The sequence below is a fragment of the Gymnoscopelus braueri genome (assembly GCF_963280865.1).
Source record: "Gymnoscopelus braueri genome assembly, chromosome: 19".
Classification (NCBI taxonomy): Eukaryota; Metazoa; Chordata; class Actinopteri; order Myctophiformes; family Myctophidae; genus Gymnoscopelus; species Gymnoscopelus braueri.
Genome location: NC_137621.1, coordinates 36633550 through 36652202, shown reverse-complemented (window position 1 = coordinate 36652202; position 18653 = coordinate 36633550). Strand labels below are relative to the sequence as shown.

Genomic DNA, 18653 nt, shown 5'->3' with positions numbered 1-18653 from the left:
GCAACTCGAACGCCCCGAGTCGGCTGAAGTGGACTTCACAACATTCGGCAAGGCGACTGAGCTCGCTCATCGGTGCCTCTCGTGGTTCAAGCCTGCTTCAGACAGCGCGCCTTCGTCGTTGTTTTTTGCCTATACTTACTAACTTAATATTAGGGGCTGCAGTCTGTTCTCACCAAGCAGGCAGAGTGGTCCGCCTCGCTGAGGTCGAGCGTTCTGCACCAAGCGAGACGAGTGGTCCGCCGCTGGGGGCGAGTGTATTTTGGGGCGAGTGTTCCAGTTCGCTAGCAGAGTAGCAGTAGAAGCTGATTTTTGAACGTGAATCAAATTGCCATGTTCAAAGTTGGCCAATAAAAGAAATGAGTTTTCAGTGAAAATTGGCAGTTCAAAGAAGAATGGATTGAAAAATATGCATTAATCCTCCATTCATCTTCAAACGAGCACCAGACCGTACAAGCACAAGAGACAGTATAGTTGAAGAGTGGCAATTTGAAATGCCACTATGATACAAAACACAGCTATTTTGAAGCAACCTTTACTCAAAATTCAGATTGTTACAAATAACGTACGACTAAAGTGATTGAGACCATGTTTGAAGGAAAACAGAAAGAGGAAATGACAGGTAAAATCAAGAAAATCCCCCCTTCAGACGCCACAGCAACCAGAAGAACTGAAATAATGGCTGGTGATTTGATCAAACAGCTTTGTGATAGAATTCAAAATTCAAAATTTCCCTCGTTGTGAGTCATTTTGAGATGGCATGGTTTGAAAGTGGCATTTTAGGTTTAATTTGGAGAAACCACTTGTGTTTAAATGTTCTTTTTTGATTTGTTTATTGCAGCTGACAGTTTGTGAATTTGCCAATTAACCTAATTTCCAGTCTGTAGTTAACTTTTGAGTGCAGTTATAGCCTACATTGTAGATCTTATGTGGCTTAATAATTATGACTGACCTTACGTACAGACCCTCCTTGTCTTATTGAAAATGTTCTTTATAGACTTATTCGAGGCTACTCCTGATCTAAGGCTTTGCAATCATTGTTGGTAGAAGTGAGATATATAGTCCACTAGCTGGTTCCAGGGGTCCTTCAAATTAAAAGGGTTGACAATTACTGAACTATAATCTTTATAGCTTTACTGTGCGCACTTTTTTGGGCTTTCCAAGTGGATGTGGCACTGGTCGGTGGAATACCAAAACGCTCGTCCCAATACACAGTCACCCCGGGGCAAATCCGGCGACCTCGGAACGGTCGCCACCTGGTATTCCTAAACATAACCTCAGTAAACTATGCCTGAACCTAACCTTATTCCTTTACGTAACCTCAGTAAACTATGCCTAAACCCAACCTTATTCCTAAACTTAGCCTAAACCTAACCTTATTCCTAAACGTAAACTCAGTAAACCTATGCCTAAACCTAAACTTATTTCTAACCTTCTCCTCAGTAAAACAAATACAAGAATACAAGATCCGCTGCATGGGGGGGCGAGCGGTCCGCGAAAGAAAATGGTGGCGAGCGTGTTTTGGGGCGAGCTTTCCGGTTTACCAGTCGGTGACGTCCCCAGGCACGGGTCTAACCAAACCTGGCGTGTTGTTTAGAGAAGATACGACATCAAATAAAAAGAAAACATTTAACACACGTGGAATGAACGTATGACCGCAATGATCCGAGGGGGGGAAGGTACCTGTGAATGATACTCACTGGCAAAGCTTTTTACGCGTCACACTTTTCTTTTTTTCCTTTTTTTTATACTTGTACCGTTCCTGATCCATTTGACAGAGACACTATACCTGCCTAGGACTACAGACACAGAGACAGATCACGGCCAGGCGCAGGCGACACCCATGACAGTCTGTCCACTATGTCCAGATCACCTTCTGACAGGTTTGTGGCACAACAACGTTTTGCTTCGACGTTAGAGTAACTTTTAAGACCGTCTTCTTTTTAAGAGAAAAGTTTGAATGTGGCGATCACTCGACATTTCGTGTCGGAAAAATATTGCCGTTATTGCAGTTTGAATGTCAAAGCTGGTGGGTGTTTAGTAAAGCTCGTTTGCAAATGTACTGGAATAATGTAACTTTTGATTGATTCTCTGAATTGCCGTTGCGAGTCAACTTTACTGTATATGCTACAGATGGTCAAATGAATGGCAGCAATGGCTTGTGTTTATCAACATATCATATGAATGTCCGCTATTAGCCTATTAACTGTTTTATTGCAAAACTTTTAGACGGATACATCAAAATCCACATAACGCAAAGAGGCATAATGCTATTTCATATCAACAGCCATATGGCTCTTCCTGGAGCACTTGTCAGTTTCTATTTCTAATTATGCCATCATCTAATAATAATTAACCGCTCATGCACTTTAAAAAAAAAGAAGCAATTTAGTCTACTTGCAACAGCCGACAGAAGAACCAGATAACGTAACCTGCAGGGATGAAAAGTCACGGATCATTTGGGAGCAGGGGTCATCGCCAATGTCGCCATGCTGGCTTGTGGTGGACATTTTTGATAAAATTCTATTTTTGCCATGGACATGCAAATGAGCCTTAAAGGAGTCGTTCACCCCAAAAATTGCTTATTTGCTATTTATTACATACCCCATAAAGCCTTGAATTCATGAAAAATCTCTATGAATTCAAGGCTTTATGGGGTGTGTAATTGATAGAACATAAGTCCTTTTTTAGGTGGACTATTCCTTTAAACTACATTTAAATCACCAGGTCTGTAACTATGAGAGTGCACAAATGGAACCATTTGTTTCCATTTGTGCTTGAGTTATGGGGTTCCTTGAAAATAAAACGTTTTTGAACCACTGTCCTAGTGGACTCCTATTGTGCCATAGTGTCATAGTAAATCAGTGTAATTATGTGCCATAGTGTCATAGTAAATCAGTGTCATACATATTCTGAGGATAACCACTGACACTCAGTAATTGGGTCTTATGATCAAAATAAGAACATTATAATGTAATCTAAAAGTTGCCACGGACAAGGCCAAGTCTTGCCACAGACACATTTTGTCTGTGTACGGACACATTGATGATGACCCCTGTTTGGGAGACCCGGCAGTCGTATAAACCTGGAGTCACAAAATGAAGCGTTGTGTGGAGAACTGAGAGACTGGACTGGTGTCTGTCCCAGTCAGATAAGACCTCCTCCACTCTCCTTACTAGGCTATTATGACTGCGCTCAAATCTTCAAATTCTAAGAAAGAGAAGACTATTTTATTTTGATTCCCCACATGCGATATTTCTAAAAGCGCTCAAACTAAATTATCTACTGATGCCATTTATAGCTATAGAAAGTAATGAGGCTGTGTGCTCTTCCCCCTTGACACATAATCTTCCTGATAGCCTTGAAACTGCCCACAGTGTACTATAGCCTACTCTTAATACTGTTACGGTACATGATGCCAAATTCCTTTTCCACTCGCAAATAACTCGGCTGCGGAGGAGTTGCCCATGTGTCTGTGTGGATGAACGGGGGGAGAGGGGATGTCTGAGTGGATGTCCTGTACGGACCAAAAAAGCAACTCAGCTCCAACTTAAAGACGTGCATCCCTTTCCGTTCTCCTCCTGCCGGCTCCGCTGACTTTAACAAAAGCAACAACGAGATCCCAAAAATGCTCTCAAGGTCACTCTCGTCAAGAGTTCTTGCAGTAGTCTGTCTATTGCTCAGGAACCCTACTGTAGGTTCTCTTTAACTAAAACATGGCCATAGCAAAACTAAAAGCAGTGCCCTCACCTCACACGTGTACACATACACACCACACGACTAGACCACCAAATGCAGTTAATGTCCAGGTAGGATGTGAATTGTGGTTCTCAAACGTTTTTAATTTTAAAGACCCCAATAACTTTGAGAGTGTACAAATGGAACCACATGGACCAGTAAGGGTCCATTTGGTTCTATTTGTACTCTTACAGACCTGTTAGGGTGCATTTGGAACCCCTTTAAGGAACCCTGAGGGTCCCTGGACCCCACTTTGAGAACCACTGGGACAGAAAACAAATAGTGGCAGCCAGGTGGATGCTGCTTCATCATGTCCTGTAACTACAGTTCTAGTGGATAGAGACACTGTTCTGTAGCCAGACTCAAACGTCTGATCCATGTACTCAAACAGTTTGCTTTCATTATTTGAATTGATCTTTTTTATATTTAAGTTCCCAAATTTATTGGGAGACAAAATAAAAGCACCGTCGGTTTAACTTGGGAGAACATACACGTCTTTATGGACTGTTGCACGGTAGGTAAATGTTTCCATTAACAATAAGGATTTTGCTGATAATTTCCCATCCCTAAAATATCCACACAAAAATAGTGCATCATTTGTGACTTGTTGTTTGGTGGTATAAATGTTTGCTGTGTGTCAGGCAATTCCATTCAATTCTATCCTGTCCTCTGCTCTCCTATTTATTTTCTTTAGTATCTACTCTATTCTGTTGTTCTCTCTCCTCTCTCATTCTGTAATCAGTGCTGTAATCAGTAACGATTTGTGCAGTGTCTGTCAGCTATTACACTCAATGCAACTATTCAGCACTTCGATGACAAATCCTTCAACCTGTAACTATGAAAGCGTGTCTCTCTTTGTGTGTGTGTGTGTGTGTGAGCGCGCGCGCGCAGCATGCACATCTGTATTTTTTTTCATGAGCTTTCAGGCTTGTGTACTTACTGTATCCCCTCCTCAAGCTTTCTACCTTTCCTTCCTTGTTATACCCAATCATGAGCATACAAGCACACTCCTATCTGCGCAGAGCCTGGCCAATGCCGGATTTTTTAGTCTGATGCCGATTACTGATGTTTTGTAAAAAGTGCTAAATCAATTAAAGTAAAAAAAAAATAGACAATTCAAAAATAGCCAATCTACAAGTTCACAACGCATCGGAATGCAACACGTTGAGAGCTTGTTGATCTGCTATTTTTGAAATATTTGGAAAGCATCTGGAAATTTCATGGGGACAAAAAAGGGAGGGACGCCAGCAAAAATCAGGACACATCGGCTGCATAATAGCTGATACGATGTAAAAAAAATAAGGTCAAATAATGGTAGAAGTTTATGTAGTATAAGTATATGGGTCTAATATTGAGCGTATGTGTGAGTGATGTTTAAGCGGTGAAAGCTGTGTTGGAGGCGGAGCAGATTAGTCCATGAGCACCCCTCCTTCCATAGAAGTCTGTTCTTTCAAGTCTGCCAGGTAAGACATTGTAGCAGCCCTGACAGGTGACAGGCAAAATTACCCCAACCACCCTACGCCATAATCAGCCTGTCTTAAAACTCTACTCGACTTGAGTTCTTGTTGCACCGCTCAGCTCTAAAACTCTTGGAGAGGTTTTTAAGTGTTTTTTTTGGGGGGGGGGGTTTTGTAAAATTATTTTGGCCAAATCCCGAGCCCCTACTTCTCCTCCTCCTCCTGCTCCTCCTCCCATATAATCTGCTTACAAGCCCCTCTCTGTCTCTCTCCCCCCTCTCTCCTTCAGTCTGAGTTTTTTTTTCTCGTCAGCATTGGAGAGGAAGCGAATAGAGGGGTTTGGTAATGGTTTTCATGGGGTCTTTGTGCCATTGTATGTGGTCGCTGGCTAGGGGCAGTGGCCCGACCTGTGGGAGAGGAATCAGGAGAAATGGGGAACACATTGATTTTATTATTATTTGTATTTTATTATATTTCAGATTATTTGGCAAATCAAGCATTTTTAAGAGCTAAATGTAATTTATTTGTATCAAACGTTGGTATCAAACACAAACAGTCCCTTTTTTAAACATAGTTTGAAAACTATGTTTAGGGCTGTGCTAAAAACATAGTTTTAAAAAAGGGAAATGGTATTTTTCTTTATTAGTCAAAGATGTAAACAGCATGGAAATACAGTAACACTTGGGCTAAAAGTTTGTTAATTAAATACATATATTAAGACGTTATATTCTTTGAGTATTTAAAAGACACAGTAGAGAAGACTATGGAAGGATTCAGTTGTATTAAATTAAAACTCAGTATTTTACTGTGTACAGTTGTTCCAGACATGTCTTAACCACTGACAGTCACAGTTGAGTTGATTTTTGTGAAGTTTGGTTTGTGGAACAGTTGCAGTAATCCATGATATTATGGGAAAGGTTTTTAAGCACACACTGACACTTATACTGTATGAGTATGGAATAAAAATCGTCCCTCACTCATAATTTACAAGACTCTTGCAACAACAAAAGTTCAACATGTAAATGTTTACACACAGTTAGGAACTCACTCCACCTTTTATTTATCTTAACAAACAGGTTGATACACTGAGCTAAAGGCATTGAGAATCGTTGCTGAGAATATCTTTTGGCTGCTGGCCAGGTCTGACACTCTAATGCAACGACAAACAATTCAATATGCACAAAGTAAGCTCCTGAGTGTTACAGTAATTTAACTGCAAGTGTACAAATGTAACCAAATGGTTAACATTTGGTTACATGTGTACACTCGCAGAGTTACAAATGGATAAATAAATGTAGTGTAGCCTACCCTCCAATGCACTGGACTTAGTGGGGTACCTTAGCAAAATGAACGATACGAAGCTGATAATAGCGCCAAATTTTGCATGAGGCTTCTTTAGGACCTACTGATGGATTCTAGCCTTGGGTACCAAACTTTATTTTGAATATTTTCCATACAATTAGGCTTATCAATATTCATTAAAAAAAACAGGCTGATTCACTTTTTGGCCTATAACTCTTGAACCATAGGTCATAGCACCAAAAATCTTTTTTCCCTGGACTCCTTGGATCATGGCACAACTTCCCATATAGGTCCCGCTCCTTTTCCAATTTCAAGATTCTCCGCCATTTTGCGTTATCTTCAAAACACATACTTTGCTACTACTCCTACAATTTTTTTATCCAAACTCACACAAATCGGCACACACTCTGTCTTTGGTCATGTGATCAAGATATATCAGTCCGATTTTTCATATTCCCTTCGGATTGGCTACGATTGGCCTCTGAAATTTGTGGGAGGGTCCGTTTGGAAAAAAATTGCACAAATCATAAACACAGCGTCCTATCTGTCCCAAATTCATATCATTGAGGGGCCAATAATAAACAGAGAGCCAATGCGATTTCACTTCCACCCATAGGGGGCGCAACACATTCTACAAATGCCACTGTTTTTGCACCAAATTAAGTACAAATGGTCATATGAGTCAAACATTTGCAATTGCAAAGTGGAGAACAGTCCAAAGTTGATTTGCCACATTTGCAGGTGTAACAGTCCCCTTTACAAGAGCATTTGATCAGCTCTCTGCATGCTCTGGAGACTTCTGGAGTTGACATCCAAACTGGCACCCATGCCTCAGATTCCTTGGTCCATCCATACTCATGTGGGGAAGGAATAACTTGTTCTGTTTGTAGGCTGGTCGCCCAGATGCCTGCTTGATACACTGCCCGCTTAACATGCTTAAGTAGTGCATCTTGGGTGGGTGGCAGTTTCTCCATTGACCTATTCCCATGACAGAAGAGTTATTTTCTAGTCTGGTTGATGGAGCTCAAAGGACTGGATTTGTCATACAGGATAACCGTCAGTCTCTCAAGCTTCTGGAACTGCTGACTGTCAACATTCAGCAGCTGGAAGGGATGTTTGGCCAGACTGACAAGTATCTCTGTGACATCATGCCAAGCTGACTTCTTACTCTTACTGTGGAAAGTAGATGTCATAACCTGACAATGCATGGAACATAGGCAGAGCACGAGATTGTGGCTCCCCCAGAGATTTACACATGTTGTTGATGTGGTAAAATATGTATTTTGCCCATGCCAAAAGCCACCCAGATGTCAGGAATCGTAACTAAATCATGGAACAAGCCTGCAAGGATCAAAATGACATCAGTGTCCACAGTACGCACTAGGATAGTTTTTGCTCCTTGCTCCAGTGCATGCCGTACATGAACCAGAATCCTGGTGTCTGCCTCCTCATGATTGCAACAGGTCATGGTACTACTGGAACCAAAAAACAACATACACAGCTTTGGATGGTGGCCAGTTGAACTTTTCAGTCCTTGAAGTCAAAAAGGCAAACAGCTCCCTCCTATTTGTTGGGTCACAAAGAAAATCCATCCAATTGCCTGGTAGCTTTGTCTGACCTGCACTTTCCTGCAAGGTACTGGACTAACTATTTTGCGGACATTAAAAGGCTGGGTATTGCCTACAACTTCACGATACGATACGTATCATGATACATGTGAGCATGACCTACAGAATTTACTACGAGAGCTCTTCTTTATTATTCTGCAGCAAAGGCAGAGCCAATTTATTGCATAAATTAAAACTATATAATAAAATTTGAGGTCCACAGTGATCTTTAAAGCTATACTAGGTAACTTAAAAAAAAAAAAAAATACGTTAAATTGTATATCTTTTGTGAGTGGCAAATGTTTCACAACACCCACTCCATGAATTTCACCCCCGAAAGCCTTTTATAAACATATAACGAAACAAAAAGGAATCTCACACTGTTTTTATGGTATTATAGGATTTGAAGATGGAAAAAAAGCAGCAAAAGAAAGCACAGCTCACGGTAACTAAAGCTCCACTGGCTAAGAGAAACGATCCGTAGATAGTATAAAACAATTAAAAGAACGCTTTTTGAAACGCTTCCGCCTTCCGGTGAAAACAAATGGAATTCTGGGTAATGCAGGACTCAGCAATAGACCCGCAATGACGGTAGTGACCAGCAGAGGCTGCAATTGTTTGTTTTTTTACCTGCCTCGTACTGCTTTAAAGTAAAGTAAAATATGTTTCTATTATCCCAGAGTTCCTATTAATGAAAGCAATTAAAATATTATTTCTTTAACTTAAAAGTGGCCTTTTCTGCTGTCCCTTGTATTTTTAGTCTTTTGTTGCAAACAATAATGTTCCAACAAGCTCATGTCTGAGCGTGAAACCCAACATTTCCAGCCGTATTGATACGAGTATCGGGAAGCATGACGATATGATATATCCTTATCGATTATTTTTTTTGCACAGCCCTAACATTTACACAGCCAATACACTAGATGTGCCACTGTCAAGTCAGGTTTTTCAGATAACTGAGTTACACCTACCGGTAGTTACCTTTAACCCATTGCTGCCTAGAGGGTGGTTTACCATGGATGTCTGCCAGGGCTGCCAGTTGACAGACTAGAACGCATGCCTGTCGCGAGTGTCGCCTGTCCAAAGCTCAAACTTCACCACAAAATAGCCTGTCACCCTATCAATAGGTAATAACCCTTGCACCCAACGCCACACTGCATGGAAAAGTAAGTATAATTACTCTATATTTTAACTCACTATTACAGTATGTCGGTGTTTTGGTGAATTCAGATGAGTCTTGCATAGTACAGGTATGTGTGCGTTAAGGTATTATGTAAGTTTGTTAGTTTTTTTTAGAACATTTTATACTTTTTTTCAGGCAAAGCGCTCATCTTGCGTGGAGAGAGACTGCTTATAATCAAATAATCCTTGACAAGTGAAGGTTGAATTCCCACAGGGTTTTTAATGAGGCTTCCAGAGTTCAGGTTTTTAAATGTCAGACAGAGCACCATGTAGGAGGAAATTATTGAGAGCCAGGTTGAATTCGTCTTTTTGAAATTGACTATAGTTTAGAGGAGAATGAAGCCAGTTTTAAACGGGGGGTCAAAATAATAGTCACCCATCGTGCTAAATGTGAGTCTTTACTCATTTTGTAAACGTTGGCCTGGTTGGCATTTCATGTTCATGTTTTAATGGACATTTTTGTCATTTTAGCTGAAGAGATTTCCTTTCGAGTGCTGTGGTTTTGTCACGATGCAAGGCCAGGTGGCTGTTGATTGGTTGGTTGCATCTCTTCACAGACCCAACCCAAGGTCTATGTCTACGACAAATCACTCTTAACCCTGATCTATTTAAATTCATTCCTAGCTGCCTCATTTCACTGAGCATAGGTTTTCAATTATTCAGTTTGACCAGGAAATTCTATTAGTGACCATAAGTCTGACCAATCCCCATTGTCTTTGACGTTTGTGAATTTCAGTAAAAACAAATAGGGGTAATGGCATTACATGCTGCTGTAGTGGAGAAAGTTATTACAATTATGTCTGGTTTCTGATCTGTGGTTCACTAACAAATGCTGTGGACTGGTCTTGGACTGAAGCCACTGGTTGCTTTTTGTTGATTCTGGCACTGATTAACTGGCTGCAGGTCTGTTTGGCACAGCCATACTAAGTCTTTTTTGCAAGGCCCTAAAGGGTAATAGAATTCATAGTCTTCGTTTATATTATGTTTGTTGAATATTGTTATTGCTTTCATAATTATCTTTTAATGCAGTGTTCCACCTCATCACATGCTCACCTTTTCTGTAATTTCTTCCTGATTTGGGAAAAAGTGTGTGTGTGTGTGTGTGTGTGTGTGTGTGTGTGTGTGTGTGTGTGTGTGTGTGTGTGTGTGTGTGTGTGAGAAAGGGGAGAATCATGTAAAGAATGAGTGTGTGCATAGTGTGCTTGTATGTGATATTGAGAAAGAGAATATCAGAATAAAGTTTTCACACTCCACATTCTCTTTTTAAATGCTTGTTATTTTTTGGCCCTCTGCGTTCACATCTCAGTCAGCAGAGAAAACAATTGACTTTCTCTTGTGGTTTACTTGTGTCCTCATGATCCACAAATCAAAGGCTAAAATTAAACAGTCTGTGAGAGCATCATAATCTTGTCATCTATGGATTAACCTTCTTTTCCTTACTATAATACAGTTTAAGCATTTAGAAGATGCTCAGGGTGACTTACAAAGCGCAAGATTAGAGAAAGTGTCCCATGATTGGTAAATGGTCATAAGTAGAATGCAAATGTAAGCTGTACAAAGTGACGAGGATACCAGATAAACATCAGACCTAGCATCTATCTAAACTAGGGCTGCAGCTATCGGATATTTTCTTAGCGATTATTCTATTGATACATTTATCAATTAATAGATTTTGTATAATGTGTGAAAATAGCAGATTTACAAGATCAATGTGCGCTTTTAGATTGCCTATTTTCGGTATTTAAAAAGTTTAACAAATGTCCCCCCAGAATCGATTAGTTTGATTAACTCTTGCACCCCTAGTCTAAACAACATGCTATCTAAAAATATACTTAAAGTTAGCGAACAAGCAAACCATATGACTATCTAAATAACATATCTAGCATCTATCAAAATAGGCAACAAGGAATAGTGGGAGTTCTAGGGGGTGAGGTAGAGTCTGAAGAGGTGAGTTTTCAGACTGCGGCAGAAAATGAAGAATGATTATGCTGTCCTTCATTTGTTTTGCCCTGATGCTGTTGATTTTGTAATGATGATGTCCCAATTCTTTCTGAATAGTGGAAACAGAGCGGCTGTCACACACCAGTCACACAGAATTAGTTGGAAGACTAGATTTTAAGATTTTTTTCATTTGCAGGCAAACAGGATGAATGTTAAGGAGTGGTCTTTACGAGGAAGTAGAGCAGTGGTTCCCAACCTGTCTTATTTGAATCCCCCACTTCTTACAGCTGACGTAATGTGTACAAACGCACGCTCACAAAGAAGTTAACCATAAGCCCTATATACTTATTGTACGATGAATAGTGAAAATATCTGATCTAGTGAGCTTGTAGATTGTCTATTTTCACTATTTTTGGAACTTTTGTCTTTTTCTCAAAATGAATAACAAAATGTACACAATCGATGTTAAAAGGTAAATAGTGTAACAAAAAGGAAGACAGCAAAAGGGGGAAAAGACGCAAGAAATTGCAAAACAATCAAAATAAATGGACATGGCCTACCGAAGTCTGCTGGTTGGAGGAGCTGTGCTCAAATGTTTTTTCAGTTACGTGTAGAAATTGGTCTATTCATCAGCAAGAAAGGGAAGTCAGTGGCAGAGTTGGCAAAGTATCACGGCTGAAAAGTGATTTTCAGAATAGTTTCCAAATCTTCACTCGGCTCGAGAAGGAATTCTTGCCCTTTTGGTTGCCGTTTACTATCAACGCAGCATCAGATGTACTGGAGGAGCTCCAAATGGAGCAAATTAAAGTTCAATATAACTTTGAGACTGGGGGTCTGGATTAATATTATCAAGGACTGATGTACCCCAAGATGACAGACTTTACCTCAAAGACATTGCACATTCAGGACAACATATCTCTGAGTACTGCAGGCTTTCTCCATAATGAACAATAACAAATCCAAGCTGAACTCGCAACTGATGCAGAGATATCTAAATGACATGAAAATCACAGTTATCCAGAATTTTGGGGGGTCTGGAAAGCAAGTGAAAACAAATTAGACATTGTTCAATGCGCTGTGACATGTAAGCGAAATGCTTAATGAATATTGAATGTCATAATATTGTGATTCATGGGGATTTTCTGACTATTATATTTTAAGTTTTGCTCTTGTACACAAGATGTACACAAGATGTAACAATAAAGTACAACCTTGAATCTTGCCGGTAGACTCCCTTTGTTCTTGAATCTTGAACCTTACAAGCTGTCAATATTTATTAGGGCCCGAGCACTGCAGCAGTGCAAAGCCCTATTGAAATGCAAGGAATTATTATTCTTTGCAAAAATGAATCATGTTTTTGAGGGCCTAAACATACTCAGAAAGTTTCACAACTTTGCACACAAGTGCCGGAAAATTACGTATATCGGTCTAAAAAAGGGCTGTGGCCTAATGGCTTAATAGCGCCCCCAACAAAATTTCAAAGTTGAAGCCCCACAATACAGTTTCACTGACAAGTATAAAAATTGGTACTCATGTGTATCATGTCCTGACTTTCAAAAAAAGTCTCTTGGAGCCATGACCTAAACCCAACAAGAAGCCATTTAGAATTTATTGTGGCGTTATAGTGCATTTTATGTCATTTTCACGGGTGGTACTTTAACAAACTCCTTATCCTTAATGATGAAAAGTTATCAAAAGCGTGAGTTTTTGGAAAATGGCGTGACCGTGACAAAGCGTCAAACTTGAAGTGAAAATACCCGCTCTACAGGGTCAAGGTTTTCCTTTTTTCTATGTAACTTTTGAGCTGATTTTCATACAGATTTGTGGGTGATGTCATTGGACTCCGTTTAGAGTCCTTGTTCTTCATTGCTGTTGGTAAGCACCGCCCCCTGTTGTGATTGGTCAATATTTGATGGTCTTCTTTTGCCATAACTTTTGAACAGTTTGACATTACAGAGTCATGAGTCGCCTCACTTGATTCGGTTGAGAGTCCTTGTCCTTCTTTGTAGTTACTTAGCTCTTACCTCTTTTCTGATTGCTCGAAATGTAAGAAAAATCTCTAGACATCGTTTTTAAAAATAAAACCCGGCATGGTTTTTCGAAATTAAACATCCCCACACATTCTTTTAAAAGCCTCTCTCGTTTTTTTCCAAACAAAAGCCCCAACAAAGTTTTTAATTTCAAGCCATAGACACAGTTACAAAAATATTTACACTGAAAAATGCTTAGCCTGCTACAACAATATCTGAAAGGTGACAAACAACGTTTACAATGTACTCCTGTGCTAACTGCACAGTGGTGGCTGTCCCTCCCAACGTGGACAGAGGTGCGAGGGTCCAGTCATCGCTGCTTGCAGCTTCAATTTGTAGTAGGGCCTATATTTTCTGAGCAAAAATCTGAATACTCTTAATAAACAAATTAGGCAACAAATCAAGCTTTGTAGCTTGATTTGTTATGTACGCCGCGTCCAGAAAATTAGTAAATTGCATCTTGTGCGCCAGTTATATTGCCCCAACAATTTGCTGCACTGGCATGTTACAGTATGTGTGTTAAAACAAGAAATCCCAGCTTGTGATCGTTGCATAGTAGTTGTTTTGTACTTTATAGATTATAAAGCTATAATTATAATTGTTAATTCTAATTAGTTGGCATTAGTGTATGTATTAGTTTACATTTGGAATGAAGATGAAGTCTTTAACACAACTATTGTATCTATTGTCCTTCTCCCAGATACAGGGCTTGTCCACAGTAAGGGATGCAGTAGAACTGGCTTCATAACCATCATCACCACCATTCAGTAGACGATCTCCACCCCAGGCATGGCCTCCTCCCCTGGGCTCCACACTGACCCCCCCCAACTGCTTCAGCTCCAGGAAGTGGACTCCAGTAGGCCCTTGGAGAGGCCAAGCTCCCCGGGGCTTCTGCCCGCCATCTGCCCACCCATGGCCATGGACAGCCACACGGTCTGCATCCCTGCTCCATACACAGACAGTAGCCATGAGTACAGCCATGGCCCAGGGCCCCTGACCTTCTACAGCCCTTCGGTGCTTAGCTACAGCAGGACACCCATCACTGATGGTCCGTCGTCATCGTTGTGCCCCCCTCTGAGCCCCTCGCTATTCTGGCCCTCCCATGGACACCACAGCATGACCCTGCACTGCCCCCAGTCTTTAGTATACAGTGACCCCAACCCACATACACCCTGGGTGGAGCCCAAACCCCATGGTATCAGCACTAACAGGTAGGATTTTTGGTTTTCTGACACATGGGTCTCAGTAGAGTTCTTAACGTGCATGAACATTTAAACCCAAACTTAACCGACCCGAGTGAGATGACGCCTGTACCCAATCCAAGCCTGATCATTACATCAAATCATGAGCTGGTTATTGCCTGAAAAGGCTGCACAATTTACAATTTACAATTTATAGATCGACACATTTGGAGGCGTACCGTGAACCCTATTTCACAGGTTCTAGATTTCTTAATTCTTTCCATACTCTACGGCTCACAGGACATAATTTGGGCCCTGCACTTTAAGGTGAGGTATTTTTTGTCACTGCTGTTGTATCCTATTGACTCACCTGCCAGTGAGGAGCCCCCACCAGGAGGACTTAGGGCCTTCGTCCTACTCCTACCGCCCAACACTCCCTGCTGACAGTTGCTGCCCCAGCCTGTAGGAATACATGCAGTGACAAATATCAAATATCACCCTCCCACACACACAACCTTGGTGCTTCCAACAAAGCCGGATGCACCAAGGTTGATTAGAACCCACAACTTCCGTGGCGGTTGGCAGGGACTTTACCACTGCGCCACCCTAGCACTTAAAGGTTAGGTAGTTCTAACCTTGAAGTTCTAAGGTATACTTTCAAAATGTTTCTAAAATAGCTAAAATAGCAGATCTACAAGCTCACAATGTGTGACAAAAACATTTTTTACATACCTTTCCCTTCAGGGGTGTTCCTGATTTATAATGGAAACGTAAATGAAAAACCATCACAAAACTTAAAGGGATAGTCGTGTTTTTGTCGTGTTCCTAAGCCAATAATTTGATGACCGGCAGCGGTTCCGGTAGGAGACACAAAGAGTCTCCTTTGTCTCTCATACCGGAACCGCTGCCTACCGGCCCGCTGGTCATCAAATTATTGGCTTAGGAATGTGACAAAAACAAAAAAATATCCAAATGTTTTGGGTGAACTATCCCTTTAACTGGTCCTGGAAAGTTTTCTGGCAGAGCCACAACAGTGCTAATAAACTGTTGAGTTGGGGATGGGGTAGTTGGAGGTTCATTTAGCAGACATACCAATGCTGAAATCGTCACGTGACATGAGACAAACATCTGTTGACAGAAAGAGTAATGACAAGACTAATGATTCTGAATGTTGAGCCGTCCCTTTAACGTCTGAGTTTCTCTTCTCGTAGCTCCATCATCAGCTCCAACAAGCTGCTGGGGAAGAGGCTGGACACGTGCTCCACCACCTCCTCTGTGGTGAAGTCTGACATGCACTTCTGTGCTGTGTGCCATGACTATGCCTCGGGCTACCACTACGGAGTCTGGTCCTGTGAGGGATGCAAGGCCTTCTTTAAGAGGAGCATCCAAGGTATGGACATCCTCTGATTCCACCTGACTGTAGGGGTGCAACAGTTAATCCAACTAATCAATCAATATTCGATAATATAATAAAATCAATGAATAATTGATCCCAATTTTGGCCATGTCATTATAGGCAGAACGTTTCCAAAAATAAAAATAATGTCAAAATTAGTAGTCGATCTACCTTTTTAAATGTGCATGTTTGAAATAAAATGTATTAATAATTTCAATGCCCACTCAAAAGTCCCACTATCTCTTTCCAAGTTGTTTGCCTTCCATACTGTTGCTTTTACCAACTGTGAACTCATTCAAAAGTTTAGTTATTGCCAACACAATTCACCCCACCTTGCCCCTTCCTCCTATCTGTCCAGCCATACATTGGTTCATCAGTCAGCTTTTCCTTAATTCAATTCCATCTGCTTAGGTTCTCTGTCCTTGATCCCTTCATTGTGTCAGTGTTTCTATCTGTCATCCATTCATTAATCATTCCTTATGAAACAAACATAAAATGTCTTCTCTTGCACTGTGTTCCGCTCCACTCAGGACACAACGACTACATCTGCCCTGCAACTAACCAATGCACTATCGACAAGAACCGGCGCAAAAGCTGCCAGGCCTGCCGTCTACGCAAATGCTATGAAGTGGGCATGATGAAGTGCGGTAGGTCCTCTTCTTCCTCACAGCTTTCTCAACCTTGTTGCACTTAATTGATTTCTCTGACCATTCACCCTAAAGCTTTTTAGCTGTCACTTACCGTTATTCAGATATTGCATTTAGTAAGTTACTCTGGATAAGAATGTCTACTACTGAAAATGCCTAAATAGTAAATCGAAGCATTCAAATAATTTATGGACGCTATAGCAACTTGAAAGCAAAAACCCCGGAGCAATAGCTTATTCAAAGAACGATGCAACTTTAAATGTATGACTATCATCACAGGCTTTGTTTAGCCTACTGCTATGGGGTTTGTTTTAAATTAGTACAGACTGACTGTATTCATTGGTTAAGAGACTGGACCCACATGAAAACGTAGCACAGTTCTTTTACATCAGTTGTGCGTAAAGTGTCATGTACTGAAAATGGCCCATGTGCTATTTTCCTGTAGTATATCAAGACCCACCTTAACTGTCGTTATTTCACTTTGAGTTGTTTCCCACACTACGCCTATTTCAAAAAAGTTCTTAAATTTGATCTTGAGAACCGACAGACCAATCAACTTCAAACTTGACGTGCTTATCGCAGACGACCCAAGGTAGTGCAGTGTGGTAAAGTTGGTCAGATCGGTGGATGTCCAGAACCAGAACCGCCGATCCGACTGTTATGCATAACTGGGTGGGGCATGCATCATGCAACAGACTTGTATTTAAAAAAAATCCCATGAACCACCTGTAATTATGTCGTGGACCACTATTAGTCTGTGGAGCATTGTTTGAGAAACAGTGACACTTAATGTCTTCATTAATGTTTTCTTAAACACCTCAGGGGTGAGACGTGACAGGTGCAGCTACCGTGGAGGAGTGCGGCACCGGCGTGGAGGATCCCAGGCACGGGATGCCTCTGGAGGGGGACGCTTGGTCATGGGTTCCCAGAGGTCCCAGAGGCACCTGCATCTGGAAGGGCCCTACCCCTTCCAGCCGCATCACACGGTCATGAGCCCCGAGCAGTTCGTCTCCCGCATCATGGAGGCCGAGCCCCCGGAGATCTACCTCATGGAGGAAATGAAGAAGCCTTTCACAGAGGCCAGCATGATGATGTCTCTCACCAACCTGGCTGACAAGGAGCTAGTTCTGATGATCAGTTGGGCCAAGAAGATCCCCGGTGAGGGAGGGAGTTTGTGTGTGTGTCTTGGAAGGTTTTAAAGCAGAGCTCACACTCTGCCTCCTTGTTGAACAAAGATCATGTTCTCTTCCCTTTCAGACAAATAGAGGTGAAAATGAGTGTTCATTGTCTAGTCATAGAGCTAGGGAGTCATGAGACAGGTGATGTATACAGGTGATGTACACTGTAAAATCCTGAGTTTATTTAACTCTGAGTGTACAAATTGAACCAAATGGACCCATTTCTACACTTAATGAGTCATAAATGGGTCCTATTTGGTTCCACCTGTGTACACACGCGCTGTTAAAAAAAAACACTTAGGACTTTGCTGTACACTCTCATGATGTCTTTGTTTTTTTTGTATTTCTGCAGTGAAGAGTAAAGATAAAGAGATAGACTTGTGTACACTCAGATGCTGGTTTTATTGTTTATGTGGTGTCCTAGTGTCTTTGAGGCACTACATGTTTCTCTCTGTGCTCTACTTATGTGACTATTTACTTGGTGACTTAGACTAGTTGCAATGCCTTGTGAGCTTGTAGATCGTCTATTTTCACCAAATGTTAGGCACGTAATTGGGATGCCTGGGTTCAATTGGTTAAGATGCTGATTTATCATATAGTGTGTGTGTGCAGGCTTTATGGAGCTCAGTCTAGCAGATCAGATCCACTTGTTAAAGTGCTGCTGGCTGGAGGTGCTGATGCTGGGCCTGATGTGGAGGTCTGTGGACCATCCTGGAAAACTCATCTTCTCACCAGACTTCAAACTCAATAGGTCAGTATGGATAAATATTTGTATAGTTTGCTTTCTCTTTATTTTTCTTTCTTATTGTCTGCATTGTAGTTTTTCTTTCTTTCTTTCTTTCTTTTTTTCTTTCTTTCATTCTTTTGTAATTAATTTCCTGCTTTGCAGTGTCCGGGTAGCTCAGTCGGTACAGCACTCGCTTTTCGACCACAAGGTCATGGGTTCGATCTCGGGCACCGCCAACTCGGCGTATGAGTAGCACGGCTTGTGTGTGAT

General features: G+C 41.2%; 1 protein-coding gene across 2 annotated transcripts in view; it reads left to right on the top strand.

Annotated features, from left to right (window-relative positions):
* Positions 1 to 1747: 1747 nt before the first annotated feature.
* esr2b (estrogen receptor 2b) overlaps positions 1748 to 18653 on the top strand; it is a 37107-nt gene continuing 20201 nt past the window's right edge. For both annotated transcript variants that reach the window (XR_013932175.1, XM_080414889.1), the window contains exons 1-6: positions 1748 to 1880; positions 13955 to 14465; positions 15647 to 15825; positions 16362 to 16478; positions 17301 to 17636; positions 18269 to 18407. Coding sequence is in view for 1 of the 2 variants with exons in the window: in XM_080414889.1 (XP_080271015.1) it covers positions 14044 to 14465; positions 15647 to 15825; positions 16362 to 16478; positions 17301 to 17636; positions 18269 to 18407 (1193 nt within the window). In the remaining variant the exon portion in view is untranslated. The remainder of the gene's footprint in view (positions 1881 to 13954; positions 14466 to 15646; positions 15826 to 16361; positions 16479 to 17300; positions 17637 to 18268; positions 18408 to 18653) is intronic.